The 19,028-nt window shown below is 33.8% G+C and overlaps 1 protein-coding gene across 1 annotated transcript in view; it reads right to left on the bottom strand.

Annotated features, from left to right (window-relative positions):
• The window catches only part of LOC114349537 (probable multidrug resistance-associated protein lethal(2)03659), a 46,029-nt gene extending 29,425 nt beyond the window's left edge, over positions 1–16,604 (bottom strand). Inside the window, exons 1-3 of the mRNA XM_050643157.1 lie at positions 16,471–16,604; positions 6,326–6,556; positions 5,103–5,533 (exon numbers count right to left, since the gene is read on the bottom strand). Coding sequence (XP_050499114.1) covers positions 5,103–5,533; positions 6,326–6,556; positions 16,471–16,547 — 739 coding nt within the window. The 5' untranslated portion in view covers positions 16,548–16,604. The remainder of the gene's footprint in view (positions 1–5,102; positions 5,534–6,325; positions 6,557–16,470) is intronic.
• Positions 16,605–19,028: the final 2,424 nt, after the last annotated feature.

Raw genomic sequence — 19,028 nt, 5'->3', positions numbered from 1 at the left:
AAACTGTTGAAACAAATAAAAATATACAGGGTGTGTACCTTAAAAAATATATCATATTTCATAATTTATAACATTGTAAGGTAAGGTCGCCAATTAAGGCCACCTTAACGTTTAAATATCTGTAATATTTTATTCAGGAACAATATGGGGGAAAACTCTTTTATACGTATTGCCTAACATTTTAGCTATCGAATTTCAGGATAAAATACTTACTAATAAATAAAGAAATATAAAATTTTAACATTGAATAAATCTGGAATATTTGGCCTTATTAGGAACTGGTAGCTTAATAAGGCCAGTTTCATTTTTTACGCAAATTGAGGTGGAAAATAAATTTTAAACCTAAGAATTAAAGAACAAATACAAAATTTAATGAAAGAAACTTTTATTCATATTAAAAACAAAAATTTGTCAATACATTAAGCACACATATCGCACATTTACACACATCTAGGACAATTGGCTTTATTAGGACACTGTCTACTTTTTTTATTTAACATAAAAAAATAAATAGCAATATAGAGAAAAAACAGTTCCAGTTCCTTAAAAAGTATTAATTTGCTATCGCTTTACAAAGAAAAAATAATTGGCTTATATTCATTAAGTACCATTTTAGTAATTTTATAACTTACTTACTTAAAATTGATAAACGAACTTCCGCACCGTAACAAACACGTGTCTAGTCTACTTAACGCTGCTAGGTGATACTACCGACTGAATGGCTTTAGACGATTTTGACTGAGAAAGACATTTACGGTGACCTCTAATATATAAATCTATATTTAAGAAAATATTTGCAATTGGCCTAATTAAGACACTGGACTTATTTGGCGACACTACCTTATATATTTTATCTAAATACGTATAAAGAAGTTGAAATTTCGGGACCTTCGCTTTCGGGACAGTTTCGGGTAGACTTTGACGTAGCTTGTTCAATAAAAGTTGTTCTCGCTCGATCTGCATGCGCGTAAGTTTTAACTGCTCAAGAAGAATTTTTTAGTATACACTTATAAGTATAGGCAAAATATTGTTCACAAATTTTTCAGAATGTACTTAAACTTATAGCTGAATCTAATAAGATTGTACCTATACTATAACTGAATTCTTAAAGTAAACACTTATTTTTTATTCACACTGCTCATTATACAGAGTGTCCAGAAACTCTACCGACAAACGAAGACAGGAGATTCCTCAGGTAAATTTAAGATAATTTAACCCAATTCACTTAGTCCGAAAATGCTTCTTAAGGGAGCTAGAGCTCTTTGAAGATGGCGTCTTGTAATTAGTTTTTCTTAAATACCTCCAGAACGCTTCTATTTAGAAAAACAAAAATTGGTACGCGTATTTATCTTCAAGATATAAATCTAATCCATACATTGCAAATTTCTAGTACCGATCATAGGCTTCCGTTTTGGGTAGGGCAACGGTTATTTTATCTCATAACTTTTTTATCTTTAACTTTTATGCATTTCTGACACTGGATTATTAAATTGTGAAGTATTCTAGTACAAAAAGGCACTCTTGTTTTAAATCGGTAGGACACACCGTTTTCTAAAAAAATCGATTTGAAAATTTTTCACTTTCTGAATTACAAAAAAAAATTTCAAAAAAAAACTGTTTAGAAAGACGAAAACTGGTACATTTATTTATATTCCAGAGATAAATCGATTTCATTAATTGCGAATTTCTAGTACTGGTCATAGGCGTCCGTTTTGGGTAGGTCAACAGTTATTTTGTAGCATAATGTTTTTGTCTTGAATTTTCGAGCATTTTTGACACTAGATTATTAAATTATGAGGTATTCGAGTACTAAAAGTTACTCTTACTTTATGTTGGTAAAATACTTCGTTTTTTGTTGAAAAGTTCTTTCAATTTTTTTTCAAATTCCAAAAACGAAAAACATTCAAATCGATTTTTCTAGAAAACGGTGCATCCTACCGACTTAAAGCAAGAGTACCTTTTAGTACTAGAATACCTCACAATTTAATAATCCGGTGTCAAAAATGCATAAAAGTTAAGGACAAAAAAGTTATACGATAAAATACCCGTTGCTCTACCCAAAACGGACGCCTATGACCGGTACTAGAAATTTGCAATCGATGGAATCGATTCATCGCTGAAAAGTAAATATGCATACCAATTTTCGTTTTTCTAAATAGAAGCCTTCTGGAGGTATTTAAGAAAAACTAATTTCATGACGCCATCTTCAAAGAGCTCTAGCTCCCTTCAGAAGCATTTTCGAACTAGGTGAATTGGGTTAAATTTTCTTAAAATCATCTGAGGAATCTCCTGTCTTCGTTTGTCGGTAGAGTTTCTGGACACCCTGTATAACAGTATCACAATGGAACGGGTACCAGGTCATTGAGGAATACATGACAATGCGAGAGCTGATGAACTTTACAGAAAAGAATCAGCTACAAGATACTTCGATCGAGAGCCTGAGAGCCAAAGAAGTGCCTAAACTTGAACTTTGTGGAAACAGGAGAAACAACTATGTGGAAAACATGGAAATCATTTCGTGAATATACAGTACGTAAATCGTTCAGCTGGACATAGGGAACAAACATTGTATATATTTAGATACATAAATACATACATTGTATTATATTCAGATAATTGTGGCAACTGAGCTCTCTCGATGACATTATTAACCTCAAAATTATTTCGACTGACACAAATAAACGTCAAAATTATGAATGTAGTAGATAAATATTTTTAGCCTAAGAGAATGGGAAAACCGTTTAGTTTTAAAATTAGTTTTTAAATAAAAAATATTTTAAAAATCAAAGTAAAATTATTAACTCATTAATCATAAACTTTGTTTTTTATTTATTTATGGACAGCCTTGCTTCAAAACTCACTTATTCTATTCGTTTTAACAGCTTATTGCACCAAAAACTCGTACTCGAACAGAAGCTTCAACTAACAGAGGTTAGCGCAGTTGCCACAATTCTCTCAATGTATATTCCCTATGTCCAGCCGAACGATTTACGTACTGTATGACATAGTCCATTGAAATGTTACATTTACCTTGCATTTCTTAGAGGAGTCAATTTTATTTTTTTAATGTGTAGGGGGGTTCAGTAGAAGCTTAAGTTCAAGTTTTTGGGGTCGCCACCCTTGTCCCTCGGCCGCCATATTGGAAAAAGAGGTGCACAGGGCTTTCGCGCTGTATCTCCTAAACTAGCAACCCTACAGAAAATTTAATTACACATAAAATGTAGAAAATTAAATTTTCTACAATTTTACGTGTATTACTTTTTATCTTAAAGTGACCAACAAAAAAGTTATAAACAAAAATAAGAGACAATTTTGTAACAAGTATCCTTTTGGAGGTTATAACTTTTTTTCCGTTCATTTCATAATAAAATAACATCATAGCGATTTTGTAGAGGACTTTTCAATGAACAATTTTCACTATAAAGTTGTTTAATTTTATTTATTATCTAGGTTTTACAGCGCTCCAAACTTCACCAGATTCTGTAATTCTCATAGGAATACAATAAAAACAATACTTTAATTAAAATTATGTTATGCCGACCACGAAAATCAAATTTAAGATAAATGACTAATTTTGGTTATTTTTTATGTTTTTGAGGTCGCTGAATCCGAATATGAAGTTTATTTTTATCTAAAGTTGGTGGAACATGTTCAAAAATCAAATTTTATACAAAAATGCCAAAAATCAATTTGGATCCTTTTTCAAATATACCTCGCTGTATCTTTGGTCGCTGGAAATATTTCCTTTTGAAAATTTTACTGTGTTATTGTTGAAGTATGTAGATAACAATGAAATTTGTCCAAAATGTTTAAACACATTATAAAAGGAGTTGTTAATTTTTAAACATTTTGTCATCATATTCCGTTAGTTTCATGTTTCCTTAAAAAAGTTGAGTGACAAACTTTTTAATTTATAATTTTAACCAACAACAATAAAATATGATTCATGAAGAAGTTTTTTGGAAAATTTTAAGTCAAAATATACAATAGGAAAAAAGTTACGTTGCTTCATAGACAAGCGGCACACCCCAAAAAACGCTTATATCTCGAGATCCTGGTCACGGTGTGGTGGATGGCTAATTTTGATCATACTTTATGACTTTGATATCAAAAATCGTTTTTTCGCTCTTCTTAAGAATTTTGCATTTTGCGGTTGCGTCATTCTTCTTCTGGACGGGCGAATTTGTCCTCAAACAACTTCCTGGGCCTTTTCTATATATGCTTAGGGTTATAAGTTTTGTAGTGGGGAGAAAGGTCAAAAATAGATTAATAATAGCATAGAAATGTTAAATCATAATAAATTGTATGAATAAGAAATATATATAGATAGAAAAGTAAGCCTAACGTTTTGTTGTTATTGTATTCCTATGAGCATTCGAGCTTCTGGTCAAGTTTGAAGCGCTGTAAAACCTATATAAATAAATAGAATTAAACAACCTTATAGTGGAAATTGTTCACTGAAAAACCCTCTACAAAATTGATATATCATTATTTTATTTTAAAATGAACTGAAAAAAAGTTATAAACTCCAAAAGGAAACTTGTTAAAAAATTGGTACTTATTTTTGTTTATATCTTTTTTGTTGGTCACTTCACGATAGAAAGTAATAGAAACAATATTGTAGAAAATTTAATTTGCTACATTTTAAGTTCAATTAGATTTTTCGTTGGGTTTGTAGTTTACGAGATAATATAGCGCGAAACCCCTTTGCACCCCATTTCCAAGATGGCGGCCGGGGGACAAGGGTGGCGACCCCAAAAACTTAAACTTAAGCTTCTACTGATCCCCCCTACACATTAAAGAAATAAAATTGGCTCCTTTAACAAATGCAAGGTATGGCCTAAAAAATTTAACATTTTAATGGCCTAACAAGATTCTAGAACATACTGTCATTAATTGATTCAAGAAATAACAATGGATGACACTGATGACAGTCTAATATTATTTACTTCTTTAGTCTTGTTGAAATGAACTCATATCTGCAACCGATTCATCAATTACATAGAAAAGAATAATTGTAGTTAGAGGATCCAACTAGTTTTTTGAAATACATAAAAAAAGTCGCATTTACTTAGAAAATTTATCACTGACTAAAAACTCACCTTGTATGGGTATAGCCAGAACCAATATTCCAATTCCGGCAAAAGACACCAGTCCAATTTTGGAATATAACAAATAACAAACAACTATAACTTGTACCACTCCGGTCCAAATTTCATTAATGATCCAAATCGACAGTCTAAACGTATACACATCTTTAGTTATTAACGTAACAATATTTCCCAAGCTTATATCTGCCAGAGCAGCTGGACTTAGCTTTAAAGCCTTTCTGTAAATCAATGATGAAAACGCAGCCTTAATTTCGATTGCTAGTCCTTGGACCCACATGATATAGTTGTGAAGAAAGATGCAGTTTGTTACGTGTAGAAAAAGGACTAAAGCTGCATAATAGTAGGCGTCATTTTTGGTAACTTTAGTTTGGCCTGGCTTAAAATATGAGATCAAGTTGCTGACAGCTGATGGTTCTATTATACTAAAACATAATTTGAAACAGATGAAGTAAGTTTTGTGAAACATAAAAACTAAAAGTTGAATCAAGAATCACATGGAATCACGTTTATATTTCTGTCCCATATATCTCCAAAACTGCCTCATCCATGCATTGTCAAAATTTATTTTCATTTTACTTTTACTTTTCACACATTCCTATAGACGAAATCCTAAATATTCTGGAAACTGAACACAATATCTAGTGGTGATTATTCTTGTGAAAAGTTTATAGAGATGGCTAATAATCACCACTAGACTAGAAAACAAAAACAACCGCCCATTGTTTTACCAACCAATAGAACAGAGCGGTTTTCATAGTGGATTCGGAAGAAATGGCCATCTTCAAAGTGTTAAGACGGTAATTGAAAAGTCGATTGATTGAGTACAATAGGCCACTTGTCCTTGGCGTTGTGGACTTCCATAAGGCCTTTGATACCGTTGAACTGGACGCAGTCTTGAGTGATTTACATGTATGCCGTATCGATTATCGATAAGGCGATGCAGAAACAACAAAAAAAAATTACAATGGAAGCCTATAGGAATGCGAAAAAAGGTAGGCCCAGAAGGAGATGACCATGACCAGAACACCATAAACATAGGACAATGGAGAAGAAGGACACAAGAAAAATCTTAATGGAAGAACATAGTCAGACAGGCAAAGGCTCCTCCAGGGTTATGATGCCAAAATAAGAAGACGAAGAATTACTACGTTAGCCTTTTTGTTTTCTGGTCAAAGCCAAAAATAAATACGTTCGGACAATCAATTATTTTTTACCTTCTGAAAGTTTTCCAAGTTAGATCAATGCATCCAATAAAAATATACTTCCATCCCCACCGTTTCCACATAAGCCTGGCCATGGAAGGCCTGGCTCTCTTGCTTTCCTCCGCCCATTGTTCTTCCAGAAGATCTCCAGATGTTTTGGATTTTAAGTTCTTGAGAACATCGTAGACATTGGACTCCTCCAAATCGTTTTTCAGTGCTTGCCGGAATAAACTTCCAGTATATCTAAAAAATAATGCAATACTCAACACTACAAATTGAACGTAAAGTTATCTATACTAAACAAAACAATTTTGATGCAAGCATGAGTGCTAAAACTAATAACTTTAAAAAAGCCGACTATGTCAATGTATATTGAATTTTTTTACACCGACTATGCTTCCCTGGAAAATTTCAGCAACGTCAACCAAGCATTGCAAAATTTCTATGGTAGGTTTTATGAAATCATTGATAGCCATGTGCCAGTTTATAAAAATTTTAAGCATAAATATCCAAGTTGGTATTCAAATGAGATCATAAAACTTATTAAGGGAAAAGCTAAATTACATAAATAATTAAAAAAAAACAAAAATAATGATTATTATGTACAGTTCAGTAGAGTGAGGCTACTAGTAAAAAAAAAATTAAGGAAGCATATTCACTTTATTTACACTGTGCAAATGAAACTAAAAGATAAACTAAAATTTTTTTGGAAATTTTTAAATAATAAAAAGTCTTCTAGAATTCCTGGACAAATGGTTTATAATGATGAAATATTTAATACTCCTCAGACAATAGTAAATGCATTCAGAACATTTTTTGAAAGTGTCTATTCTCTACCTGAGATACATGAGGGAAATTTAGGTTTCAATTTTGATCCCAATACCTTTTTAAGCCTTCAGTTGTGAACCTATTAGTGAACTTGAAATTTTAGCAGCTGGAAAAAACTTGAAGAATAAATTTACTTCAGGACCTGACAAAATACCTTCATTTCTATTGAAAGATTGCCTGCATGTACTAACTAGGCCACTTTGTACACTTTTCAACTTGATTCTAAAATCATCAGTTTTTCCAGGTCTGAAAAACAGCTAAAGTTTGTCCTATATACAAGTCCGCATATCGTACTAACATCGCTAATTATAGACCAATATCCATTTTAAATAATTTTGCTAAAATCTTTGAGTCTGTTGTGTACTCCCGCATATATCTGTCAGCTAAAAATATAATAATATATGTTCATCAACACGGATTTATGAACGTACGATCAACTTTCACCAACTTAACCGTGTTCAGTCAGTAACTATGTGAAAATTTAGACGATAGAGGACAGGTTGACGTGGTATACACGGATTTCTCTAAAGCCTCGGTTTCCTCGAAAGCGGTGCCGACAAACTGCGATCGTAACACTGCTATGAATGACGTCATAAAAAACTGTACCATGCAAAATAATAGCGGTGGTTTCCAAGGATGCGTTGGAAGCCACCGCTTGCTGAGTTTGCACATTCCATTGCCGCAGTGAAGAACCCTGAATTTTTCACCGTAATCTGACGTAATTCATCGCAGTGCTACGGTCGCAGTTTGTCGATGCCGCTTTCGAGGAAACCCAGGCTTAAGGCTTTCGATAAAATTAACCATTCAATACTACTTCAGAAACTTAAAAGTCTGGGTATCAATAATACATATTATAATTTATTACAATCCTACTTAACACAACGTAAACAGTGTGTTTGTTATAATGGTTTTTGTTCAGACACTTATCTTGCGACAAGTGGAGTTCCCCAAGGGTCTAATATAGGACCATTGTTATTTATAATCTTTATAAATGATCTATGTAACGTACTTGAGTATAACAAATTAATGTTTACAGACGATCTGAAGTTATATATGTCCATTTCCTGTTTAAATGACTGTATTAGGTTGCAGGGGCAGGTTAACTTGTTGCAAGAGTGGTGTCTACATATTCACCTTTATTTAAATATTTCTAAATGTAAAATTTTAACATGTAGTCGTAAAAATAATCCAGTCATATATCGTTATACGATTGACGATACAATACTGATACTAGAGAGAAGCAACACTATTAAAGATTTAGGAATTTATTTTGATTCCCAGCTTACTTTTAACGAACACATCAATGTAATTGTCAATGCTGCATATCGTACGTATGGATTTGTTATTCGTAATTGCAAAAATTTTCATAACCCATTTGTACTAACTTCATTGTATTATAGTTTGATAAGACCGAAATTAGAACATGGATCAATTATTTGGAACCCAATATACATTCAATATGCATCCACTATTGAGAAAATCCAAAAGAAATTTTTAAAACATTTAAGCTTTAAACTGACAGGAGTTTATCCTCCTAGAGGTTGTAATAACATACTTGAACTTACTCAATCAGTTTGACTTTGTCTCGTTAGAAAAGCGTAGAAATCAAGCTTCTGTCATATTTCTGCATAAATTATTAAACAATAAGGTAGATTGTGCTAAGTTACTTTCACAAGTTAATATATGGGTTCCTAGATTAGCATCCAGACAACAAAATAATATATTTTTATGTAACAGAGCGCAAATTAATATTTTGTACAAATCACCATTAAATCTAATGTGCCGTAATGCTAATAAATTAGTGGGTGTTTGTGATATATTCACGTGCAGCTAAAGTAAAATTAAAAATAAATCACGGGCACATAAATGTGTGAAAGTAAGTTATAAACCTATGTATGTCATTTTTTCTGTTTCTTTCTTTATTTTAGTATTCTTTTTATTTTTCTTTACATTAGTATCTTTATTCGTATGTGCTGTTATAAAAATCATTGTAAAATTTGCTCTGTAAATGGGTAACTGTTGGGCAATAAACGCTATTATTATAAAATAACTTAACGTAAGAACCAGAACTAGACTCACCGCAACTATCAACCAAAATATTCTGAGATATGTTGGACATATAATTAGAAGAAAAAAACGCATGGAACGAATAATAGTTGAAGGAAACGTAGCGGGTAAAAGATCCAGGAGAAGAGCTCCAGCACGATGGTCGGACCAAATAAAGAACATGACTGGTTGCTCATTCTCCGAAGCAAAACAACATGCAGGGGAGAGAGATAATTGGACAGAAACAGTCAAGCTGATTACATGACGCCCCAACATCCTGTCATCCTTACGAAGAAAAAAATATATAAGAGGATATCTGAAAGAATGAATAAAAATAAGGATTGATTGAAAAGTTAAATCTTTGTCCTAGATCATATCGAAAATTGTAAAAAGTCATGACAGAAAAATTGTCACGACTTTTTTAAATTACCAAAAATAGATTTTTTAGAAAATCGTCTTTTTACGCATTTTTAGAGTTTTCATTATTTACGAGTTTATGATAGGTACTTTAAAGCATTCTGTTTTCTTATGTCTGGGTACTTAGAAAGGATGGTGGGATGGGATTTTATATTTTATAATACATAGCAGTATACCCAAAAGGAGATCAAAGAAGAACATCCTAGCTTGAAAATCTCCGAAACTGGTACCATAAGACATCCACTTATCTATTTCGAACAAGTGAAAACAAAATTATTATACCTATAATATGATCGCCAAACGTTCGATAATCTGAGATGGTACTAGAAGAGAAAATGAATACAACACGAAGATAAATATATAAGTATTCTTGATCTCGTTCAAATATACAAACAAACATACATTTGGAAAATGTACCAATAGAAACGGTTGATAAATAAAAATACCTGGGAACTTGGATTTCAAAACATAATGATTAAACAACAGAAATAAGGGCCAGTACAGCAATAGCAAGAAATGCGTAGTGGTAGGAAAGCACAAGCGGGGATTTTTGAAGTTACTCGAGCGCGCCAGATTATGATATGGGGAGAAACCTGGTGCCCTGCAGATGTACCTCAGTACCTCTACCATATATTAGCTCTTAACACAGGGGAGTTCGTTAAGGGGGGCCCGAAAAAAAAAATCTATCCTTAAAAATACACGAAATTGTCAGATTAAAATAAGTTAAGTAAAGGACATGCAAAACAGTGTATATTTCAAAAATCTGACGATTTGAGCGGGGCGTAAGGATATGGGCGAGTTAAAAACTTTCACAAAAAAAAGCGAATACATAATTCGCGAAATGAACGTTAGATCGAAAAACTAAAAAAGTTCAATATTTTTCAAAAATCTATCGAATGATACCAAACATGACCCCGTTTCCTACGGAGAGGGGTGGGGGTAAATTTAAAATTGTAAATACAAATCCCGCGATATTTCGCAAAATAAACATTAAATCGAAAAACTGCAAAATACACTTAATCAATAATTTTGAAAAATCTATCGAATGGTACCGAACACGACCCCCCCCCACGGGGGTGGAGTGGGGGTTACTCTAAAATCTTAAATACGAGCCCCAAATTTTTATTCCAGATTTGGATTCTTTACGTAAAAATAAGCAACTTTCATTCGAAACATTTTTTTCAAATTATGGATAGACGGCGCTATAATCGGAAAAAAACGATTGTTTAAAATGGAAAATTAAATTAAAAATGGAAAGTCCCCATTGAAATGGAAAACTTTACTTAACTTTTTTTGGTTTTAGGACCTACTCTTCACAACCCAATAAGGTCCCCAAAGCGCTCGAATGACTGCACATTTAGCATACTTCGCTTCCCTACTATAGGTATGTAAAAATGAAAACTTCTCTGTAATAAAGACGTTAGATTAGAACTAAGAGTAAGAGCTCTGAAATGCTAAGTGTTTTCAATGTTTCAATATGGACTTAAAAGCTGAATATTGATGCAATAACACATAAGATTGCTACATTTATTTGAAATGAGGTTTTACAGAAGAATGCTTAGATTAGCATTGACACAGAAGAAAACAAACACGAAAATATTGCGAGCAATGGGCAAAGAATACGAAACAATCAGTGCCGGATTTACCACTAGGCCGACTAGGCCGCGGCCTAGGGCCGCAAGCAAAAGGGGGCCGCAGCGTTTTGTAAAAAAAACATTTTTGGTAAAAAATTTTTTACTAATTGAATTGAAATCAGTAAACAATTTTTCAAATAAGAGAATGGCTATTCTATTAAACACGTGGTACAATATTTTACAACGTTCTGACAAGAGTAGCAAAACATTGCATAAACTGCTACAGACTTGAATGTGACTTGCAACATACAAATCCCTAAAGGAGTACGGATCAAGTCTGAGAAACAACTTTGATTCCTATGGAAAATGAAGAGAAGAGTTGTCTAAAAATGAAACCTATATTCTTGAAATAAAAAGAAGCCCGAAAAGAAAAGGCGAAGACAAAGAAGATGAATCCACTGAACCCCACTTTAATGGCAAAGAAGACTTAATAGAAAGATTAATACATTCAATGTTGTAATTTACACGCTTTATTCAGAACTGAATGAAAGGTCCGAAGTTTATTTCAGTCTGAAGTTTATTTTGAATAACTTGGATTTTTAAACAACTTATCGTCAATTTGCAATGAAGAAATCAGGGAAAAAGTTTCTATTTTGACTAAAAAGTATCGAATCGATATAGATGGTGACTTTGGAAAAGGGTGTGTACAGTTCAAAGGCTTTGTTGAAAGAAGTTTGACGAAGAAAGAGAACCTCATGATAACAAGATTACCAAGCCTCCGAGGAATACACTTTTGGAGTATCTGAAACTCATTCATGAAAAACAGTTAACAACATTATTTCCGAATATGGACAAGGCTTTGCGCATTCTACTATGCATGATGACATCTAATGCATCTGGAGAAAGATCATTCAGCTTGTTAAAGAGAATCAAAAACTACTTGAGGAACTCGACTTTTGACGAAGATTCTAGATTGTCTAGTTTTGTTTCAAATGCTGAGCTTTTTCAAGCCTTGGACTTTAACAATTTGATTAAAGATTTTGCAGCCAAAAAAAGCTAGAAAAGTCAGTGTTTAGAGTTTAGATATGAGATTTATTATGAGTATAGAGTGGAGTGAGTGTCAATGTTAATCACTAATCCAACTTTATCCAAATTAAGAACCTGACAGTGACGTTATTTTTATTTTTCAGTACCGTAGCCTATTACTAGTACCTACAGTTTATATTATTTGGCTTGTTCTTTTACTTATACATAAAGTCTCTTTAATTCGGTTTTTTTAGTCTTTTGTTATTGTCATCTGTACTTTTCCCTCTGAATGAAACAAATGGTATTTAATTTTAGCAATTATTAATAACTTTACAAATAACTGCTGTTTGCTAACATTTTGAATCTTATATATTTCCTATCTTCTTGTTGTGACTTGACTGGTGGCTTCTCCATTACTGAAGGTTGTCTATAACTACAATAAATTGCTCTCTATCTTGAGCGGTTTTTAGTTTCGAATGTGTTTCCATGCCTGTCCAGTCTCTTACGTTCTTCGGCCAGGAGTATTTTCTTCTTTCTGAATCTCCTCTTCCTTTCACTTTCGCTTACATTATAAATCGTAAAAAGTTGTAACTTTCTCCTTTGTAAATTATGTCCTAGATAACTAGTTTTTCTGTTTTTTACAATATTTAGTTCTCTCTCAGTCAGTGGCGGCTCGTACCACTTTAAGAAGGTAGTGCCACAACTCGGGCAGCCGCCAAAATTTTTAGTGACGGATTCACGATATTGTCAAAAAAAGGTATACTGACAACAAAAACTAAAACAAAATATGCGCGGATACTTTTATCTTATGTACATATCTTAAGTTTATTGATCTGAGGTGCCAAGCAATTGTCCAACATTGATCAATACAGTTCCGTAAATTAATTAATAATAAAAACCTCTTAACCTACCACCAGCATTTACTGCTGATAGTGTTTGAAAATTGTTATTACGATTTAGTCTCTATTTACCAATTTATAAAAATAATACTATTTCATTATTCACACACATGCACAAATTTTTGTAATGTCACTTTTAAAGTTTACGATATATGAAGTTCATTCTTCTATTTTTGGTTGCAAAGTTTTCAATGACTTTATAATTAAAATTATCAATACAATTTACAAAATGCTTTTCTGCAGATAGCATACCTAAAGCACTAGGTTTCGATGTAAACATCGAAAAACAGCGTTCTGCTTCAGATGTTGATATAGGAATGGTAACTAAAATACTTAAAAGTTTAATAGTTTCTTCAAATGTGCTTTTTAAACCTTCCCTCTACAATAAAACCGATAGCGAAACAGCCCCAGAGGTAGTACTTAATTCGTCTCGCTAATACAGTACCTACTTCTAATTCAGTTTTAAACCGAGTTTTACATAAAAATTAAAATTGTCTCCATGTTTCATTAAGAAATGATTCGGAGAACTGATGCGTATAAGCAGAAAACTTCTCTGACATAAATAAATTAGAAGCAACTAAATGTCCGGAGACGACAGGCCATTGAAAGATTTGGTACTTTGAATAATATGAACCTTTAAGTCGTTGTCTAATTCGGCGCTAAAATTGACCAGCTCCTTAAATATGCCTCTATTTTCTGAATTTTCTTTTTCGTCGTTACCTCTTAAAGCTAACTCGAAAGCTCCACAACACCTTATAATATTTGTAGTTTTTTTTCTAGCGAAAAACCACCAAAGAAATTTTTAAAATACTAATCTTTATTGTCAATTAATAAATTAAACTTAAGAAATAATCAAAATATTATCAAAATACCCACGATCATGATGCACTAAAAGTTTAATTATAAATACAAAAACTTTTTAACGGAGAATATACATAATAAAAGCGACAAACCAGCACGTAAAGAAACTCAAAATAAATAGACCTGGCTTCATACCCTCGTGCCTGGCACAGAGATTCTAATGTTAAGGTATACTAATAGTCCAATATAGCTCTTTCTCTGTCACTTACATAGAATGCTCGTAAAATCTTTCTCTCTTTACTCGTGCCAGTACTGACTTCGGCGCGAATAAGATTCTCCTGTCGAATACTCTCCGCTGTCGGCAGGGATTGTATTGCGCCCATAGTTGCCATATTTTATATAATTTATGAAGATCAAAAGAAATACACACAAAAAAATTAACAGGAATTAAAAAGTTTTGAAGATACAAAATATGTTTATGGATAGTTAGCAAGGTAGTGCCATGGCTCTGTGGCACTACCTCACGGGCCGCCACTGCTCTCAGTCTCCATTCTTCAAAGCACCTCGTTGTTGGTCACGTGCTCTGTCCAAGAGATCTTCAGCATCCTTCGAAAAACCAACATCTCAAAGGCTTCTATAAATATAGAAATGTTTCTATAAATTTTCTCTTTAGAAATTTCTATAAATATAGAAATTGTTGTTAGAGCTGTTTTGGGGTTTTAGCCAAATTTGCAAACCAAGGATTATTTAATTAGTGAATACATTTCAACATATTTATGTCCGTATTCAAATAGAACATTAGCAATTAGAGGCATTTCTATTCATTTATGTTATACCTTGTATTACGGATTTTAAAAAGTAAAATTAAAATAAACGTTTTAATTATTATCTATTATTATTAAGTCTTTATGCGTTAATTACATAATCGGGAATTTATCGGGGGCCGCTCAAGGTAATTTGGCCTAGGGCCGCAAGTATCCTAAATCCGGCACTGGAAACAATAAACACAATAAATATAAGAAAGTTACAATATCTGAGATACGTAATTAGAGAACAGCGATATGAAATACTAAGAAAGATGCGAGGAGGAAGGAGTATAGGAAGAAGAGAGAGTGTTATGGTTGAAAATTTTAAGGTAGTGGTTTAAATGCAGTTCTACGGAACTGTTCAGAGCACCGGTAGATAGAGTAAAGATAGTGATGATAATATCCAACCTCCGATTGAGAGACAGCACTTAATGAAGAAGAATATCTCAATCAGAAATCAACGGGAACTACACATTAAACCGTAAAAAGTACTACAATTAAAACTAGACAAAGGAATTGGCTTTTTGGTAAAAGATCTCTACTATCTAGAAACCTAGTTCAACATGATAGGTTGTTTGAATGTCTAGAAATGATTGGAATAGATGATAAAGATCTGAGACTTTTACAACATCTATATTGGAATCAAGAAGCTTCTATTCTGGTAGACGGCAAAGAAACAGACAAAATTTGCATTCAAAGAGGTGTCAGACAGGGTTGTGTGTTATCCCCAACTTTGTTTAACGTATACTCAGAAATAATTTTTAATGAAGCCTTGGAAGGACAATGTGGAGTTCGAATCGGGGGAGAAACTATTAACAACATCAGATATGCAGACGACACCGCGATCATGGCTGAAAATATCGAAGATCTTCAATTCCTTATAGATCGAGTCACTAGAGAATGCTCCAATAACGGACTTAACATAAATGCAACAAAGACAAAGTTACTTGTGGTTAGTAAACAAGACGTCGGCCCTATGCAACTAATTGTCAATGATGAATCAATAACAAAAGTTAACCATTTTAAATACCTAGGATGTTGGATAAACGAGACACTAAATCCGGATGAAGAAATTAAAACTCGTATAGAAATTGCAAGAAGAGCATTTATGAAATTTAGGTCTATTCTGAGCAACTTTCAGCTGAACTTACAACTAAGAATCAACTTCCTAAAATGTTATGTGTATCCTGTATTACTATATGGATGTGAAACCTGGATCATGAAGGTTAACATGATGAACAAATTAGAAGCCTTTGAGATGTGGTCGTATCGTAGAATGCTCAGAATATCTTGGGTTCAACGCATTTCAAACAGAGAAGTCTTAAACAGAGTAGGTCAAGGCGAAGGTGACTTAATGAAGATGATAAAAAAGAGAAAACTTGAATATCTGGGGCATATAATGAGAGGTAGCAAATACAGGATGCTGCAGTTAATACTCAATGGAAAGATCGACGGAAAAAGAGGAATTGGTCGAAAGAAATATTCATGGCTCCGAAACCTTCGTCAATGGACTGGCTTATCAGCAGATCAATAATTGTTACATGCCGCACAAGATCGAGAACTATATCGGCAAATTGTTATGGAAGCTACCCACGCCTAAAAATTTGGGCAGGGTACTTAAAGAAGAAGAAGATCTAGAAACCAAGGTATTAACAATCAAACTTATTTTAAAGTTAAGACTGACAAGCAGACTGAGCAGATTATAAAAAGTTTCATTAAAAAAATGGTCCAACGACATGGTTGTACCTACATGTACTTACGCGAAGCTCAGAAGGGAAAAAATATTAGCAGTTTCTCTGGGATTTCTTTGTCTGCGTATTTTATCACCGGTATCCATCTTTATTAACACGTAAAACGTTATCGTCTACAGAGAAGAAATATATTATATTATAACTCATTTTATCTTATCATTAAATGAATTGAATTCTCATATTGTTTATAGATGTTAAATATTTGACGCATTTATTCTTTAGACCATAAAATAAAAAAGTAAATACGAACAAAACTATACAATAGATACTGTTATTCGGATTCTGGATTTTGTTAAATGAAGTTGAAGCGATTACAACAAATGTATTTTATTGCAGGATAAATTTTCCAGTAATAAAAATATTGTCAACTATTCATGTAAATATTTACTGACTATTGGATTCGTGTGAAAGTCGAAGAAGCTCCAATATTATACAATGTTTAGTCGAGTCAATATGAACGAAATACGTGACTGGTGTCACGTTTTATAAAAAAATATATAATATCATAAGACATACAGGTTTTCCTTTTTTTTTTCTATCATTAGATTTGCAAACTGGTTGATTTTCTTCGATTCCCTGTTTTGTTTTCTGCATTTGGTATGTACTGTTGCCACTAATTGTCGCAATAAAAACGCAGGCCGACAAAATTTGACCAATATTCGGACTCAGAGAACAGTATATCACAAGGTTTCTTTATGCGCTGAATCCGAATTTGAGCTCTAAATTGACAAATTAGCTCTGGTTCTTGAGATAATAGAACAAGTGATGGTGTTTAGGTAAATATCTAGGCATCACACTACTAGTCTAAGAGCTGGGAGCGGATTTTGTGCGTGATAAGTAATATGGAAAAACTATACGGGGATATGTTGAATTAGTTGTGTACATGACTTTCACCAACGGCCGGAAACCAGAGTTGGGGCCGAGGGTAGTTATAAGGGGTCAAAGTCGCGGATTTTATTTTTTTTTATGACGCTCATGATCGAGATAGTGCACCAAAATTTGGGAATAAGTAGGTCATGACGTACCTAAGTAAAATCTCTAGGGGCTCAACGCTGCGTGGCCGACAAAGGGGTGGGGGTAGGGGTGAATATAAAAAATATAACGGGTTTTTTGCGACGTTCGTGATTGAGATAGTGCACCAAAATTTGGAAGTAAGTAGACCATGACATAACTAAGTAATATCCACAGAGGCGGAAACCAGAGTGGCGGACAAGGGTAGTTATAAGGGGTAAAAGTCGCGGTTTTTATTATTTTTTTTTGTGGCGCTCATGATGGAGATAGTGCACCAAAATTTGGGAGTAAGTAGGTTATGACGTAACTAAGTAAAATCTTCAGGGGCAGAACACTGCTTGGGGTACAAAGGGGTGGTAGGCAGGGGTGAGTATAAAAATATATGGGGGTTTTTTTGCCGTTCGTGATCGAGATAGTGCACCAAAATTTGGGAATAAATAGATCATGACATTACTAAGTAAAATCTCCAGGGGCGGAACGCTGCGTGGGGGACAAATGTTGTGCCGGGTCACAAAAAAATAATACACACTGTGACTTTGAGCCCTTAAAACTACCCTCATCCCCAACTCTGGTTTCCGGCTCTGGGGATTTTACTTAGCTAAGTCATGGTCTACTTATTCCCAAATTTTGGTGTACTAACCTAACCTAATCTCAATCAAGCACGTCGCAAAAAACCCCTTATATTTTTATATTCACACCTACCCCCACCCCTTTATCGGCCACGCAGCGTTCCACCCATGGAGATTGTACTTAGTTACCTCATGGCCTACTTATTCCCAAATTTTGGTGCACTATCTCGATCATGAGCGTCACAAAGAAAATAATAAAAACGGCGATTTTGACCCCTTATAACTACCCTCATGCCCAACTCTGGTTTCCGGTTCTGAGGATTTTACTTAGTTATGTCATGGTCTACTTATTCCCAAATTTTGGTGCACTCTGTCAATCACGAACGTCGCAAAAAACCCCTTATATTTTTTGTATTCACCCCTGCCCCACCCCTTTGTCGACCACGCAGAGTGCCAGCCCTGGAGATTTTACTTAGTTACGTCATGACCTACTTATTTCCAAATTTTGGTGCACTCTATCGATCATGAGCGTCACAAAAAAATAATAAAAACGGCAAACTTTGACCCCTTATAACTACCCTCATCCCCAACTCTGGTTTCCGGCTCTGGGGATTTTACTTACTAATGTCATGAGCTACTTATTCCCAAATTTTGGTCTACTATCTCAATCACGAACGTCGCAAAAAAACCTTTATATTTTTTATATTCACCCCTACCCCCACCCCTTTGTCGGCCACGCAGCGTTCCGCCCCTAGAGATTTTACTTAGTTACGTCATGACCTACTTATTCCCAAATTTTGGTGCACTATCTCGATCATAAGCGTCATAAAAAAAATAATAAAATCCTCGACTTTGACCCCTTATAACTACCCTCGGCCCCAACTCTGGTTTCCGGCCGTTGGTGAAAGTCATGTACACACACAACTAATTCAACATATCCCCGTATAGTTTTTCCATATTACTTATCACGCACAAAATCCGCTTCTA

Source organism: Diabrotica virgifera, chromosome 1 (genome assembly GCF_917563875.1).
Source record: "Diabrotica virgifera virgifera chromosome 1, PGI_DIABVI_V3a".
NCBI classification, from domain to species: Eukaryota; Metazoa; Arthropoda; class Insecta; order Coleoptera; family Chrysomelidae; genus Diabrotica; species Diabrotica virgifera.
Note: the sequence above shows the minus strand (reverse complement) of the source record. Positions and strands in the feature narration are given on the sequence as shown.